General features: G+C 38.8%; 1 protein-coding gene across 1 annotated transcript in view; it reads right to left on the bottom strand.

The window, feature by feature from the left end:
- GABRG3 (gamma-aminobutyric acid type A receptor subunit gamma3) overlaps positions 1 to 17,623 on the bottom strand; it is a 331,516-nt gene that overhangs the window by 43,724 nt on the left and 270,169 nt on the right. The window contains exon 7 of the mRNA XM_049834265.1: positions 4,359 to 4,496. Coding sequence (XP_049690222.1) covers positions 4,359 to 4,496 — 138 coding nt within the window. The remainder of the gene's footprint in view (positions 1 to 4,358; positions 4,497 to 17,623) is intronic.

Raw genomic sequence — 17,623 nt, 5'->3', positions numbered from 1 at the left:
GCTATTTATTGCATTTGGATATTGATGCTTGGGGGTTATTCAGAATGTATGAAATGGTACTTTCTGTCTGGTTCTGTATATTTCATTTGCAATGATCAGCTATTAAAGTTTCTTAATAGGGCACTTTTATGGAGTTTTCTATTTCTGATTAATTATCTTGAACTTACTTATGCAAAGGCTCCTTTGGACTGCAAAAATCTCTCAGGCTAAAGGCATCTGAGGAAAAACACAAATAGGACTTGTATGATGCAAAGAAGTTTTCAAGTAAATGAAAATTTGATTCAGTAGCTACAAGGTCTTTGTGTTTATCTAGCAGTGTAAAAAAATTGAGTGGTTAAAAAAAGAAGGAATAGATCTTTCCTGGGGGATATGTCAGCAGAAAAGTGCAAGCAACACTACAGCTCACTCCATGAGCTTTACTCGTGGATTCCTTCATGATTCTGTTTTGGGTTTTTTTCTTTCTTTTTTATTTCCCCCCCCTCAAGGGTACTTGGAAAGTCTAGGACTTGGAAACACACACAGAGTGCTTTTAAGGATGAAGTTCTCCCACTCCTGTTTTCCTGGTCACCCTTCTGTTGGCTGATTTGCAGTTTTAAAATTTGAGCATTTTCTCCTTACATGCAGCTCCTTTTTTTCACTTCTCAGTGCCAGGTGACTTAGTATTCCCTCTACTTGAATTATCTGACAGCCTTATTTGACATTGTAGCAAGAGTATACTCCTGATATAGTATCTGAGTATCTTGCCAGATGGCAACAGGGCAATTCTTCAGTACTTGTGGATTAGTTTGATATCACCTGATGGTGAGAGCTTACTTAGGGTGTAAGATAAAGGTTCATGAGCACAGCACCAGCACAGTGATTTCTGCTGTGTATTCCATGTAAGCACCATACGCAGTAGATATTTATCTGGTTGTGTTTGTATCTTAGCGTGAAATTCAAAAAAATCCTCAAGAAAAAGCTGAACACCTCTTCCAGATGGCAATGAAAACTTTGGCTGCAAGATTATTGTAAAAAGGGTAGTCTTCTTGCAGGAGTAAAGCACACCACTGTGGCAATGCTTTAAGCCACTGCTGGTTCAAGGCAAGAGATGACATTTCTCATCTTGCTTAGAATTCAGAAATACTCTCTTTGTGACAGCTGGCTTCCTACTTGTGTACCTCTAAAACTGTCCTAGATTAACATAAAGGTTATTTAGATGTCTGAAAAGGTTTGGAAAGATTGGAATATCAAATAGCAGAATTCTGCTGAGTACTAAATCTAGTAATTTTGTGGTGAAAATGACTACCAAGAAAGGACTTATGCAAATGCTGGAAGAAGAGCAGCATGCTGCCATGTGGTCAGTGTGACCTCTCTTCATTATAGCCAGAACACTGCTGAAAATCAGCTAAAAAAGGCATCCCTGAACCAGACATGGGCAGGTAATGCTGCGGCAGTTCTCATGTTATAGATGAACACACAATTTAGTGAGAAGTAATAGTGTCATAAACCAGCAGAAAGGTGTAAGTGAGAAGCAAAAAAAAGACAGGGTTTTGAATCTATCTCCTGCTAGTGGAGGGCTGCTCCCTGCAGTACATTTTCTCATACTTTGCCTAGTCTGCTTTTAAATGCCCTGTGTAGTAGTAGTTTCCATAATTTCCCTGCCGTTGGTATATTTCCGTGCCATTGGATACTGGCTGCCATTGGTATCCTGCCCGCTTCCCTCTCCCTAACCCCATCTCACGACTCTGAAAGATTCCCTGTACAGCACTCCGAACAACACCGCTCTTCCTTTCTGTCCCGAGTCTGCAAAGGGATAGCGGCTGGTGGGGACTTTTTGGGCTCCCGCATGGCTCAGAGGGGCCCCGCACAGACCCAGAGGCTAGTCGGTGGGGACTGGACTCCCTGGGGAGCAGCCTGAAGTCGAGGGGGGTCCTGTACCCGTAGCGTCCTATGGGCAGCCTCAGCGCAGCCTCCCTCTCCGGGCAGCTTTAGTGTAACTACGACACAGATCTTCCATGACAGAACCTGGCATCTCTTTTTTGACCACCTGTGGCCCCCGTGGCATGGCTGTAATGGAAATGGGATACCTGTAGGCAGCAGCTGCCACCTCCATTCATCCGAGATTGTCCATGAGGTAGGAAACAACAGCTTTGGGGGCTCCCTAATTCTCAAACTTTCTGGATAGGGCTACTTTTCTTCAGTAAATAGGCATGTACCACAGCACAGATGCCTTCTTATTCTACTTGTTCACATATACTTAGACACCTACAGCAGGTAGTCTCGGAATTACCTTAAATTTTGTCTCTGAGAGATTGCAAAGTCTCAGGTGGGTTGTGTCTTGCCCCCCTCCCTCCATTTTGGGAATCCTTACTCTATAGCATGGGGCACAGTCAAGGTATTCCAATGTGCCTGTTACTTTTCCCAAGTCCTGGCCCTGGGTTTGCTCCTGACAGTAAATACTGTCCACATTCAGTAAATCTGGCCTTGAAACTTAATGTTAAACTGTAATGTAAAAACAGCCAGAGAGTCTATTCTATGCAAATTCAGGTCCATGTGCAAACTCAGGGGTTTATTTTTCACATCTTTCATATATTTGTTGACTGAGAACCCCTTCTCAGACATCTGCTGAGATGCACAACTCATTTTTCTACCTAATAACACCAGATGACAATCTGACTCATACATTTCACATTGTTTCTTCCAAGTTAGTTTCCACAACCTCCTGATAGGGTTGTTTGGGGTTTTTTTTAGTGTTTGAATAAACTCTAGTTTGCCAACAACTTTCTGCCTTTAGGAGAACAGAAATATCATGTGATGGCTCCAGTAGGTTCAGTTTAACACTGCTACTGGGTTTTGCACTCATAAGCATGGGCAGAAGCAGAAATAGCAATAATAGGAAAAACATCATGTCAGCTCACTCTTCTTAATAAGAACTGTGCATATACTAAAAAGAGCATAGGAAACATATTTTCCCTTGCTCCACATTAAGCATTCACTTACTTGAATAAGACATCTATAAAAATGGATTGTCCTGTGCAAAGGAAGAGTTTAATAGATATGTTTATCAAGACACTGTCAACATATTAGTATGGCTGACTTGGTAATTCTTCTCACGTATTTAGCAGTTCTTGATGCAAACTCAGGATGGCATCACTCCAGATGTGAGCAAAGCAGAAAGAGCAGGGCTTTTTCCCCTATTCCTGCCATCCCTTCCAATGAGCTCCATGACTGCATACACAGATACTTTAATGATTTGGTATTTTGTACTTGACTGTTATCCACCAACTCCTGGATCAACTTATGGGAAATTTGCATTCCTGAGAAACTTACAGACTACAAGGATTTGTCATAACAGAATAGAACTTTTATGTGTGCGCTGGTTGCAACATTTTGTTCTGCTAAACTACCAGCCCAAAATATTCACTAAAGCTTTAGTGATGATTTGTTACAAAAATCTCTATCCAGTCCTGAGAATACATTGTTGATGTTAGTGGGTGAGCCATGACCCAACAGCAGTAGTTCCACAGAGTAATAATTTTTTATTATTACTACTATTCACAGTGTTTCCAAAAGAATAACATAGCTCTGCTTACATTTTGAAAAGAAAAAAATCTAATTGGATTTTTCAGAAATTCACCACCAGTTAAGCAGAAGGTTGCTTCTAGCAGGTTCCTTCTGCTGCTGGGAGAAGACTTACCAAATGGTAATCACAGAGCTAACTGCAGAGTTGTGTATGAAGTTTAGACATTGTTTGAATTTTATGAGAATTTATCCAGTTCAAATAATGTATTCTATTTATACATCTATTTCTCCTGTGTTGCTGTTATTATAAGAAACAGCAAGATTCCTGAAGAAATAAAATAGGCATCATTAGATTTTAATTACAATCAATTGTTAAGGTCCCTAGCAAAGGCATTTATCAACTGAGAAATAAAGAGTGCCTTTGAAATATTAAGAAAAATACTAAACCTGTGTCTGAATGATTAACTACTATTGAAAGTGTCTTAATTTCACTAACCCTACCACTGTGCTCAAAATCTTTCTCCTTAATTTATGGTGAAAACATATATCTCAATGCAAGAATGGCTTAATAAACTTAGCTGAGGAATGAGAATCATATAGTAACTTCAATTATATAACAAACAGCCATGTCAAGTTAGCATTTATTCCTTGGTTTGTGAAATTACTAAAAGAATAGAGAAGAAGTTACCAAAAATCTAGAGAGACTCAATAGTTTTGGAGTCTGCACATCAGAGGTTTTAATATGAACATTGGTACACATTGAAATCAAACTGCACTCAAATGAAAGCAAACTTGAAACAAATATTTTGAAATAATTTGTTTTCCAAAACAAGCACTACCATTTGTATCATTCTTACCTGCAGACGTTTTCACAATTTCTGAAGTATTTCTGAGACCCATAAAGTCAAATTGATAGAGTCTCCAAGATTTCTGGTCAGCAGCCTCCACTGAGTTTTTCCTCCACCTGTAAATCATTTCCTCTTTAGGGTAGCCATCTAGAAATTAAAATAAATAAGTAAATAAAAAATAATAAAAAATATATTGCATTTTATAAATAAAAAGGTATTGTAAACCAATATTTATTCACTGATTTACAGCTATCTGAGAATACCAAAATTTCTCATCTGATGCTTTCTCAGTGAGTTTGGTGGTATAATTCAGCTTAAGAGTATGGCACACAAAAATGGTGTCATAATATCGGCAAAACTATTTTTCACAATTGTTGTTTTTTTCCAATAGAGAAAAAAATCTGTTTTGTTCTATCAGAAGCAGATCTCTTCAGAGATGCAGTTGAATGTACTAATTTGAGGTCCAGACACATAAGTATACTGCTTTACATATGCTCTGAAGAAGTTCTGCAAACCAGCACAATTAAAAAAAAGGGCAGGGGGTGTCAATGTAAGATGTAAACGACTGTAAAAGTGGCAAGAGTTCTAATGTAGCGTGTGCTACTGTACTTATGAGATGAGCTCAATACAGTGCAAAAAGCAAAATTTTAATTAGTATGAGATTTTTAAAGTGATTATGCCATCATATTACTTCTAAAGGCTGTGGTATTTAATGAGACATCACCTGATCTCTACAGTTGAAATAGCTTCTGAAAGTCTTCCTTTATCAATTTAGCACTCAGTAGTCATAACTAATCCTTATGCCAATAATTAATTTCCTTTTTGTTAGAGAATGGCATTTTCCAACAGACGTGCAACAACAAATCTTCAACCAGCCCAAATCATAATAATAGACCATCTAGAAAACAACAGCACGCCCATGCTAGTTAAAACTAGATTGTTCTCTAGTGCATAATACAACAAATTCTTATTCATCTAATAATTAGTATAGTAGATGTAGATTACAAGGCAAATGAAAAGCCTAACAATAACAATAGCCAGTTACTTTAACCGTCTCATCAGTAATTTTTTCCCATTGGATACTGATAAATTTTTATATTTGCTTTGCAAATCAACTTCTCTCACCGTGATGCTATTTCCTTGATATTTTCCTCCTACGAGTATCATCTTCATCTTGTTTAAGGTCCCACCCTGCTGGGGCACTGCTGTAGGGTGTGCATGGCCTCATTGATCCCTCTCACTAACACCGCACCCACCAGTCCCACCAGTTCTAATCTGTAGAAAATGACTTAATGTGTTATGTGTTAATTCAAAATGCCACAGCCGTATGTTTCCCATCAATGTAAATAAAGAAATAACCGGTGAAGGACCCACCTGAGTAACAAACACAAGCCCTGCCATTCTCCATGAGAACTCTCGCTGCCAAGCAGATTTCACTGCCAATTCTGCTGTGCCAGTCTGCAAGATTGACCTGAAGGTTGACTTTTTGTGTCTGGCAGATTATGTCAGAGGGTGCAGAGGTACAGTGAAAGAAGACAAGCTTTGCAGGGCCTCCAAACCTTAGGCCCTGCATCCTCTGAAGTCTTCTTCGAGCCTGGCTCCTGTTTTACCTCAGGAGCCTTCTCAAATGGGCTTCATCAGTGGAGACTCTGATATCTTTTCCCTGCTGGTGAGGAGGGAAGAAGCATCAGAAGGCCTCCCCGCCATGCTGTGGCTGCTGTGCCCTCACAGCAGGTGGTGGTGGTGGCAGAGCCACCTCTTCCCCATAAAGCACCATCAGGGCCACGAGGTGGGCTGCCATGTGGTCTGGATCCTAATCCTGCCTCCTAATGTGGAGGAAAGGAAACCCTCGCTCTGTTGCACCTGCTCCCATGGCAGAATTTGTGGCCCCAAGTACTGATTTGCAGGTTTTGTAGCAGGCAGTAGATGGGGCCCCTTTTCTCAGGTAAATTTCACCATAATCATTGCAAGTAAAAATGTTTCAAATGTCCTGGAAGTAACAATGATTTTATTTTTTTTAGTACATTGTTTTAAATTGATCCAAAATTAACTTTTTACATCTTTTTTTCCAAATTTTACTAAAAAAAAGCATGTAGTCAGGAACAAGTTCATGAGACTCATCCTTCAGGATTTTTCCTATATTTTTAACTAAGAAGAGAGACATTCCATTTCAGAATAACTACTTTCGGTATTATTCATTGCCATTAAATAGTAAGCAACTGACTTCAGGGAGACCATCGTGCCCTCTGAATAGTAGTCCCCCTTAATCTACAGTTGCTGACATCTGCTCTTAAAACGGTTGGGTTACTTGCATCAAAGGAGATAAGTACTAGTGATTCAATGGGAGTTGTTTCAACTTGTAAAATAACTGCTATTATGTTCTGCTCCAGTGCCAGGTGACTTCACTTTTCAATTCATTTAAAAGATATAATACTTCTTATGGAATAATGGCACATCTACTTGGACAGTATATCACTCCTAGGATTCATTTAACTTACAGAATGGACTATTCATGATGGTTCTTCTTTCAGTGATATCTAATATTTCTTATATACAGCCTAATTGCTTCTAGCCCTCTAAATGCTTAATTTTAGAAAATATCAGAATTGGAGACTTCAGTACTTCCACAAAATGCAACCTCTGCTGTTCAGCCCGCAAGAACAGCACAACTGTAGACTGTATTATCTATAGAAATGTCTGTTTTCTTTCACTTCCCTGGCATGAAAGATGGCAGCAAATTACCTTAAATTCTTGACCTTGTGGCTTCAAGCCATCCACGCTGAACAAATTGCTACCAAGTGTATTTACTCTCTCAGGTTGCTTTAGGTTATGTAGGAATATCCATACTGCAGCAGGGCAAGGCTCCAGGAGGTCCTGGAGGCTTTCCCGCAGGTTTGGTAAGATGGCGAGGGGGATGGCATGGGAAGAAGACAACCGTGTGTGTGTGTGTTCTGTGTTACAGCTATCCAAGTTCTGGCAACCCGCAACTCAGGAGCTTCTCAACCAAAGTCTATGTCAACAACTTCATTTTCCCTTCCATGAATTTACTTGATTGCCTTTAAATCCTCCTAATTTTTGGCTTGGTAGTTATTCTGTAGGCTGTGCTGTAGCTATTTGCATCTTCTGCAGGTTTTGAGCTTTATATACTACCCTGTCAAAGACTTTTAGAGAGCACCTTGACCTTTTGGCTTTTTGTAAGATTAGTACTATGTGCATTTGTAAAATTAAGTCCAGAACAAATTTGGTTGAAGGTATTTCTTTAAAAGCCCAGTAGAAAATATCCATATAATACCTCCTGTTCACTTTCACCAAACATACTTAATGGCTTTTCCAGTTAACACAAATGACTGGTACCTTTGTTGCTTTACTCATAGGCTTAAACATACACATTTTCAAAATGTACCACTGATTTTAACTTCAGTAATGCAAACATGGATAAACAATCAATGCACTTTTTGCTGTTTTGGAGGTGAACCTATTATAAGAGAAAGACAAATTGTCGTGACAACCTGTGTGATTCTCCAGATTTTGTTTTATTTCCCTTTTGTTATTGGAATAATTGAACTCATGTTACCACATCTTCTCACACCATCACCATAAAATTTATAACTGACAGGTTAAAAATATTTAAGCTTCATTCTTCACGTTCATACTGCTTCAGTTTCTAGGGAGACTGAGTGATTTGTGCAGAAGCCTCCACCAAACTGCTGGCCAAGGCCAGAAACATCTCCAGGCTGTGAAAGGCATATGCAATCACAAGATAGCCATGAGAATTGGTGTCAAGTGGCTGTGAAGCACTTCTGCTACAGGAGTCCACACTGATGGAAAATCAGCAACTTCCATAATACAACCATTGAAGTATCCATGCCTGTTAGTGCACACTGCCTCTAACCTTGATTTCTCTAATGCAGTTGGCCTGGGTATCTTAGATCAATGTTTGATTTCTTTGTTTCACTTTCATAATGAGTCTATTTTAGGAAGTGAGTAGAGATGGAAAGAAGATAGCAGGAAGGGGTCATGTCAAAAAGGACACAGACCACTTGAAGAACCAGTTTCTGTCTAAAAAACTTTCCTTAGAAATGTATCCAAGACATGGAAAGACAGAGGCATGGAAAAAACCCAACCTCTTTCATCTCTTCAGACATATTTTTCACCCTCTGTGAAATCAGTTTATTTTACTGCTGGTTCCCCACACTTTGTGTTCACACATAACACAGGCAGACCCAGCTTGTAGCAAAAGCAATAATGCAACAAGGAAGTTCATCTCTCCTCCTTAGCCTTGGAAAAATTTGTGTGCTCAGAGCATGCAATGAAGAGTGAATGAAAGCAGCAGCAAAGCTGAAAATGTGGGGGAACCAGGCAAGAAAGGATCAGTTCAGTTAAGTATCTTCCAGGGGGCTGAGACTTTTGACAAGCGTATATGTCTGAAAGACATAGCTGGATTTTGGGAAGGTTCTGATTTTCCAGGGGTGTTAGATACACATGACAGGAGATGTTAGATATACATGTCAGGAGAAAGCACGATCTGAAAGACAAGTTGTCGCCATCAGCTAGTGGTCAGAATTTACACCAGGGGCATGGAAGGAGTGTGGTAGATTCAACTGCTGCCGATAAAGGTGGTCAGGAGAGGGAAAATGCTCTGATGCAATTAGAGGCAGGCGATGAGCAGCTCTTTACACCTTACAGCCAGCTGCTTTCAGACATGCTTTGCTTCCTCAAATGCTACCACTAAACTCTTCTTTGGGAGAGGTCTGTCACCACCACCTCAGTCAGATGGAGACCCCTGTCAGCACAGCCCCAGCCAGAAGAGGATAATGAAGTCTAGAAATGCACCTTTCTCTGGTACCGTGTTGTGGATGACAGGTGAGATACTTCCACAGAAGCTGCCTGGGCTCTTTTTCTTGTTAGCAGTCTTTGTAAATTCTTCTTTGTTGGCAAGCAAACTGCATTTTTAATCCAAACTCCTCAACATTTCAGACCAGGAGGTTTCTCAGTGATCTATTGCTGTATCTGCCCAGTGTTTGTTCTCAGAAGGCATGTGTGCTTTTAATTAGGAGAATCCTGGAAGTTTCCCTATTAAAAATGATACTACCTTAGATTTCATGATTGTATGCATTTATTAAACACAATTAGATGGCAGACAGAGCAAAGTTTCAGTTCAACTAGTTTAAACCAAAACAAAATAAAAATTAGCCAATATAGAAAATTCATTATGTCTTTTCAGGAGGAACCCATCAGGCTAGGCTGAAGCAGAAGTAGGGAAAGAGAATGGAGACCTTTGATTGTTTACTTAAGACCTATGGAACACAATACTCATGCTTGTAATTGAATGCATATTGAGTTCTCTCTGTCCGCAAATGAAGGTGACGAGCTTCTTTCTTACTCACAGATTTAAAAAAAAAAAAAAAAAAAAAAAAAAGAGCTTTTAAAAGGCAGCTATAATAAAAAAAAAAGATAAATGTAAATGCTGTGAAGATGGCTTTAAACCCTGAAGTGATTTATTTCAGCAGTTGTAGATAATTGCATTTAGGTGATAACTACAGCAATTACAAATGTTATTCTTTGCCCTGTTTGGTTGCATCAGGAATTGACACCTTATTAACAGTACATTACCTCATGCAAAAAAATCAAACAACGTAACGGTGACTGCAGAAGAATGGATCTAATACTGCCCTGAAGTTAAAGGATACGTCTTCCACTGAAGAGAACAAAGTTTTTCTACCTAAAAATGTGCTTTAATATGATTGTGATATCACTTTGGCTAGGAACTAGAGGATCCAGTCACCGTCATGAACAGTAGTGCTTAATTATTCTTTTATCCTGACCTAATTCATTTTTTTTGAGAGAAGTGCTAGAATGCTGATACAATTTACTGATACATTGTATGGTAGCTTAGCTTTTGGGAGGAACTTGTGGCATCAATACATCTTTTGGGCCTTCAAAATAAAAAGGAGGAAAAGAGAAGTATTGCAGTCAGAGAAGCAAGTCCCAGAAGAAGGATTTTCTGTAAACCAGCTCTTGTAGGAGGTAATAATTTTCCTCATTTTTTGCAACTCAGAGACCAATTGTAATATTGGGTCAGAGAAAACAGAGAAGAGAATAGAAAGGTGAAAATGAGAATGGAAAGAAGGAAGGCAAAGAAGAATGAACAGGATTGGACTGAAATGAGAGGCAGAAGTTTTGCCTTGAAGGTGTCTTGAGATGTGGCTTTTCCATGTACTCACTTTCTGAAAAAAATCATAGTTTTCTTTCAAAATCTTAACAGATACTTCTCATACAGGGGTGCTATGATTTTGTCACACACAGTCCTAGTAGCAAAAAATCCCTGTTCCAAGTATCAGATCCTAAAGGATAGGTGGAACAGCTTGAAATTACATTAAGGCACTAAGGCAATTCTGTTGTGTCATCATACCTTTGTACTCTGTCCTTACACTCACCAAACAATTTCCCCCTTGACACATTTGTAACTGGTACCAAGAATGATTTGTTTTTGGAAAATGGTTGGTTTTATCATATATTGTCCTTATAATTACACTTTTCTATTGTTCTGCAAATGCCTTCACCTCTTCTGAAAAAAAAAAAAAACCACCCCACAAATAAAAACCAAAACAAAACCCCAGTTTCATAGCCTGTCTTAATGTTTTGCTATGCATTGTTATTTATATACTTACTTTTACTCTTTGCTAAGAGTTTTATTGGAAAGGCAATTTTCAGAAGCCTCATGTGCAGCAATTGCTTTTGCCTATCTGCTTGCATTGCTCTGGCCAGCAGATTATCTGACAAATTTTTCCACTGGTAATTAGAACACCTGATAAATGTTCAGATTCCTTTGATTTAGGAATATTGAACCCCCATTCCTAACACCATTAATGGTTAATGGGCTCATCTTGCTCGCAGTTTACTGGACATAAATTGGACCTTCTCTTAAGGAGAGTTCTTGCACAGATCAGTGTAGTGAGGACATACATGGAAACCTTGCCTAGCCATATGCAGTCTTGTTCATGCTTTTTACAGAATGCATACTTCACCCCTACCTCCTGTTCTGTTATGTAGGGAAAAACATGAAGATTTTACCCTTGGTTTTCTGCAATAGCAATGCCTGGCAGAGAAAAATGGAAGTCCTGAAATCAGTTTTCCTAGCTCAAGTTCTCTCCTGATCCAAATGATTCTGGAATACATACTCATTCTATTTTCCACATATTTAGAAGTTTTCTGCTTATAAACAAAGATGCCAGTAAGAGACACAATTTCATTTTCCAGCTCCTTGTACTGATTTTTCATTGCTACCATAGCTATTTCATAATGATCTTGTGATGCTTCACATTTCTGTGTCATTACAGACAAAGAATAGTCCAAGACTTTATTCATAATGTGGTTTAGATAATTTTTGGTAATGTAGACCAAGTCTCATATTTCTACTGGCTGTGAAACTGCAGATGGTGATTCTAAGTAAGAGGAAATTTTCAGAAATGTATGGCAAAGAGATGGCCTTTCAGTCTGCTGGGATCCTGTGCTGCTGGCTTTGCCCTGCCCTAGATCTCATATACCATGGCCAGCTCTGCATAGACCTGAGAGGCTTCACCTGAGCACTTGCTGTTTTTCCAGAGGATTTGGGGTGAGATTTGACCAGCTGGCAGTCTCGTCTCTTCTCCCTTCTTTTACATGGACTTCATGTGGCCTACAACAATGACTGAATGATGCTGAGAATTCAAGAGCTGCCGAGACATCAGCCTCATTATTATCCTGCTGACTATGTACACTGAGTTCTGTAATAGAAAACAAACAGTGCAAAGTGAATATTTTAGCAGCTAAAATTTTGTCTTTGGCTGACTGCGTAAACTCAAGTGAGAAAGGAAGAATCACTTCTCTTTACAGTTTGTAACTGACTATCGAAGAATATTAAGCTGCATGCAAGACTTTCTCATGTCTATTTAAACATGAATTTTGTGCTGGATGTGCTGAGGGCAAATTTTGAGGTGCTTCCCAGGATTTTTGCTGAGATATGCAAAGCCTGAGTGGCTGCATACTCAAGTAGGATCTCAGACAGTTGTAGGTGATGGCAATCACTGGCAATTTTCTGTATAGAAGATGACTCTTAATTCAGCCTTATCAAAAGGAGGAAGCCAACAGCACAGCAATAGAGCAGATGAACAATATTTGGATAAACCAGAGCAAGTCAAAGCTCCTGGCATCAGAATTTAAAACCAAACCTAGCAGCGATTGCTTTGGACAATTTACAAAACAAAGCTATAAAATAGCCAAACAGGAACATAAACCTCTCAGTTTATTAAAGGAATATCTGTCAAATCTGCAATTCTTTGATCTGCTGACATTCTTTATAGCCAGGATGCAGCCTTCCTCTTCCATTCATTTAAACTGCACTTATATTGAAGATGCTTAGTGACATAGCCCTTCTAAAGCAAGTGCTTAAACTCCTTATGACTAGGATGGACAGTAGTGCCACCAAAAGATGCTGGCCAACTGAGTTCAAACACCCCAGTGGGAATGGAATACCATTCTCTAGAGGACTTTAAAAATACTTTTTTTTTTCTATTGACTATGTAGGCCACCTCAAATTTAGGGGCAGAATAGCTGTGTCAATTAAATGGAGTAAATTCCATCAAAGTTTTTTAACACAAATATATGTGAAGCGAATTAAAAATAGCCCATAAGTGCTCACTATCAACTTCAGCTGCACTAATAAAATAATCTTGCCTTTACCCATTTAATGGCAATAATTAACTGTATCCTCCATATAGGACTACTAAGATTTCCTTAAGACTATGCTGATGAGAAGAGAACATTGTTTACTTCATCCACTGCTTTGTTACACAAAGTGCCGAGAAAATGTGTTTTGGCTCATCTGACAACATATAATGGACAAGGACAGATTCTGATGGAGACTCAGAGCTCTAGTAAAGTAAACAACACAGCCATAAATAGCCCAGGAAAAGAAAGAAAATACACCTGTAAAGTTTTTTAGTCCATGCAGACGGGGAGGAATGGAGAGAACATAATTGACTTACAGGTTTCTTCCTTTTATTGACAAGTAATCTATCTAAGCTTTTTATTTCAACACTTGATATGAAGATTTTTTTAACATTGAGAACTCATTTTGTGTTTCTCTCACGGATGTGACAGTATTTAAAGATTATGCTAAACATGCTTAATCCTTATCTTCCAACTGCTACTCAATAATTAGTATGTATGTTAAGTATGAGCACAACTAAAAGAGGGATAACCATTAGCAGTAAAATAATACAATATTATGATTAGAAGTTTACTATTATCAACATGTAAATTTAAGTAAATAAGCTATGTCTTGTATGAAGTATACAAACAGAACTGGGAAGGAACAGCCTGCATTTCTAAAAACAAGCAAGAAGACTGTATTCTCATACAAAATAATGATGATAATTGAGTAAACATAGATAAAAAAATATATTCACAACTTGAAGGTAGCTGTTACAATGAGATAGTAATGGCATCCACAGAAGTATTAGCATCCATCCATTTATCAGTGCCCAACTTCTTAGGCTTACACTTCTTGTAGTGTATTTCTATACACTACAACCTATCCACATTATCCCATGTACAGAAATTTTCTATCCGATTTCAATTACAAAAGTCATTGTAGTTATATATTCAGCTTACATAGGCCATAGGGTTTGCGACTAGCCTGAACTGTACATTTTCAGACCCATGAAAATGAAAATGTAGGTATCAACAATGCTTTTTCTGAATTGCCGTGAAACCCATTTCAGGCTTCACAGGAGCTACACCATCAAAGCCTGTGGGTTTACAGAATCCATCAGAAATGTACTATGCTCAGTCAACACAGCATTAATGGAAGCATGTTATGAATTAAAGATTTCCATACAAGATTATGATGACTTTTTTATAGGTCTCCTCAGAATGCATCACAAATGGATAATAAAAGGTAAAACAACACAACACTCAAAACGGAAAACACAGTGTCTTTCCTGAATACTGCCATTTCATAGAATAAAACAATAATTTGCAGCATAAACTCAAAGCTAAACAGAAAATTTCATTAAGCCTGAGATTAAGCAGGGTTAGCTTTTAAAAGATTCGTGAAACAGTGTTGTTGCTGTTGAAAAAAACAAGCTCATACAAATATTTGTTTTCGAAAGACTCATTTCTTTCTTTTGCATCACAGTGTAACTTAACATGTGAACTGACATTGGAAAATGAAAATTAGTTATTTACAACTAGGTTCTTCCAGTCAGGTTTTTTTTCAGTCTATCAGCTATTTACAAAGACATCAGTGGTATCTGCTTATTCATGTAGTTATTATCACTCTGTCTGTAGATTTATTGTCACTTACACACATTTATAGTCATTTGCACACACACTAAAATTCACAAAAAATAAGTTTTTATAGCTCTGTAAAGTAAAGCAACAAAGAGATTTGTATTTTTTTTAAATATTTTGCTAGTTTTCAATTTTAGCTCCCTAGGACTTGTTTGCACCTTATTGGCACAGCATGCAAGACTAGGCAACCAAAGATAAATGTTAACATACTTTTTTGTGTCTCATGCTTACAAAAAGAACAGTTCCTGAAAGGTCATGGCTAAGATGTAATCTCCCTGTTCTTAATAACAGCTTATCAGAAATTATCTGACAAAATGAAGTTTCAGATGAACAGGACACTTTGTTGAGTCTGACATATTTATAGTCACACTCAATTAAATTAGTGAGAGCACTGCACTATTTTCATTTAAACATCAGTGACAGTGTTATGATGAATTGGTAAATACATTAATTTTACATTCACTAAATTTGGCCTTCCTCTTCTCTGGATGCATTTATCGATGCCTTAGTTTGTCATTTACTTTCCAAGCATTTCAGGGCTGTTACTTCTCCAGTTAATGCCTTCCTTCCCCGCCCCCACCCCCCCCAATTCTAGTATTTGTACCTCATTTGCTCTCAGGATACTGCTAAAGGAAATTAGCTGATGCTCCTGTGTAGTACACCAGTCCAAGTATTCTTCATGTCCTTTTCTCACCTTTTGAGGTGTATTGATCACAGCAATCTTTCTGTGATGTATCTGTGCATCTCAATGCCTTAATCGCTTGTCCAGGTATGTTATTTCAAGCACATGAAACTGTTATTTTGGTTAGCTTTACTTTGGCTCAGCTCAAACATTCTTTCTAAAGCTTCTGAGGAGCCATGCTCTTTTACTGTTCTCCCCAGATCCCCACAGTAACTGTCAATCTCAGTATCTTACAGTACACAATAGTGTAAATTCTGAGTCTCCTGGTAGTTTCTTTCTCAATTTCTGGTCCCAGACACTAACCATGATCTAAATCTCCTCAGATGATCAGTTATTACTCTAAAATTGAAGAGCTGTTGTGGAGGTAAGGCTGAAGAAGGCAACTCACTAATATTTTTACCTGTTAAAACAAAGATATCAGCTGTACTTCTCTCATGCATTTCAGTTTTCCTTGTGGGGCAGTATTCCTCAGCTCTTAGGTTCACAGGTACCTTTGTCTGTAGTTAGTCTTAGTCTTAGTCTGAGAAGTCTTAAAATCAAGTTCTTCAGTACGTTGTTTCAGAACAAGGTACCACCCGAAATAAGTCTACATACCAACTGTACCTAGTTTTGTGCTGCTTCATTTTCTGCTAAAGCTTTAAAGCAGCAGTATTGTGCATCAGCACACAACACGGCTGCCTCCAATAGCTCTGACTCCTCCAGAGGCTACGGCTCCCCCAAGTCTTTCCAGGGCATCAGGCAGCTGCCACAACTCAAAAACCCCCAAATGTCATGGCTACAAGGGTGCTCCAAGCTGCAGCCTTGGGAGCCTGACAGCCCTTGTCCCAGACAAAGGTGCTTGCTGGCCCTTGGCTGATTCACAGCGGAACTGCCTTTCCTGCAGCAGTGAAAATGGCAGTAATACCAGTTTCACAAAGCAGTTGACAGGTTCTGTCAGAATCCTTTGTTCTTCCAAAATGTGTGCCCATTTTCTGAAAGAAAATATTATCTGTATATCCAGCTCATGGAGAACCCTTTTAAAAAACATAGGTTTTGTGTGTTTATATTTAGGAGGAAAAAAAATCATAAAACACTGAGACTTTGTGCAAGATGCTATCAGTGAAAATTCCTCTTCTGGAATTTTTGGGAGAGGTCAAATTTCAGTTTCTTCCCAAGTTCCCCATTGTTCTGCACTCTTGTTACTACTCATATCCCAGCAACAGTCTGAACACTGTTCTCCTGAAAAGTTCATGGCTGCCATTTCACAGCTATTCCAGGCCCTGTGCAAATCATACTGGCAACTGTTTAAAAAAAAAAAAAAAAACTCCAGTCAGAAAATCAAAACCTCAGCAGGTTTTGCTTCATGTGTCTCTAGGCCAAGTTACAGTAATTAAATCTTTTTTAGCTTGGTTTGCTTAGGAAATGAGGCTTATGTAATTATATTCGTTGTCTGTGTTTATGTGCATGTTATCTGTCCTTGCTTCAATAACTTTTGCACCCATTCACCAATTTTATTGAAATTTGACAGAAGCAAGCAAGCCTCAGATATTACATAATCTGTAAAAAGAAGTTCCCAAACAGGGGAGAGTTATTAATAATGCCCCAAGGAGGAAAAGGCTGCAGCCTTATTAAGGATCAGAGAAAGGGCACTCATCCTCAAGTTGCATGCCCTTGGGATATTGGCCTTCATTAGTTTCACTGCTCCTGCGGTCAAAAATGCTGCTGATGCTGGGAACACAGCACTATTCGGATGGGTTGAGAGGACTGGTCCTACAAAAACGGGGAGGGGAAAGGAGCACCTGCTCTTAAAATTAGATATGTGGCCTCATCCAGTCCTAACACCACACATACTATGGAGCTCAAATCCTTTACTTTGTGTCTCAACAGGCTCTCCTGATGTTGTCTGTAGTATATAATTTCCTTTGTGTTGCCTTCATCACATATTTCTCCAGCAGTGCTACTTATTTTAGCATGCCTCCCAAAAGATCTTTCCCTACTACCACCCAGTGATTTGGCAGATGCTGTATTTAATTGGGCCTTAGACCGCTCAAATGGCTTTGCCCAAGGACACTGACAAGTAGGGGATCTCATCCTTCAGCCTACCAGCAGGCGAAAATCTGTCATCACGGAGGCTTCCTGGACACTGCTTTCTGCTTCTCAGCAAGCATAGGTTTTTCAACTGCAATGGCTAACTTTGCCATGACATGGTATTATTTCATGCCAATTATATTCATTTGAAGATGATTCAGAATGTGTCCCAACCAGATCACTTCTGACA

Source organism: Accipiter gentilis, chromosome 31 (genome assembly GCF_929443795.1).
Source record: "Accipiter gentilis chromosome 31, bAccGen1.1, whole genome shotgun sequence".
In the NCBI taxonomy this organism is placed as follows: Eukaryota; Metazoa; Chordata; class Aves; order Accipitriformes; family Accipitridae; genus Astur; species Astur gentilis.
Note: the sequence above shows the minus strand (reverse complement) of the source record. Positions and strands in the feature narration are given on the sequence as shown.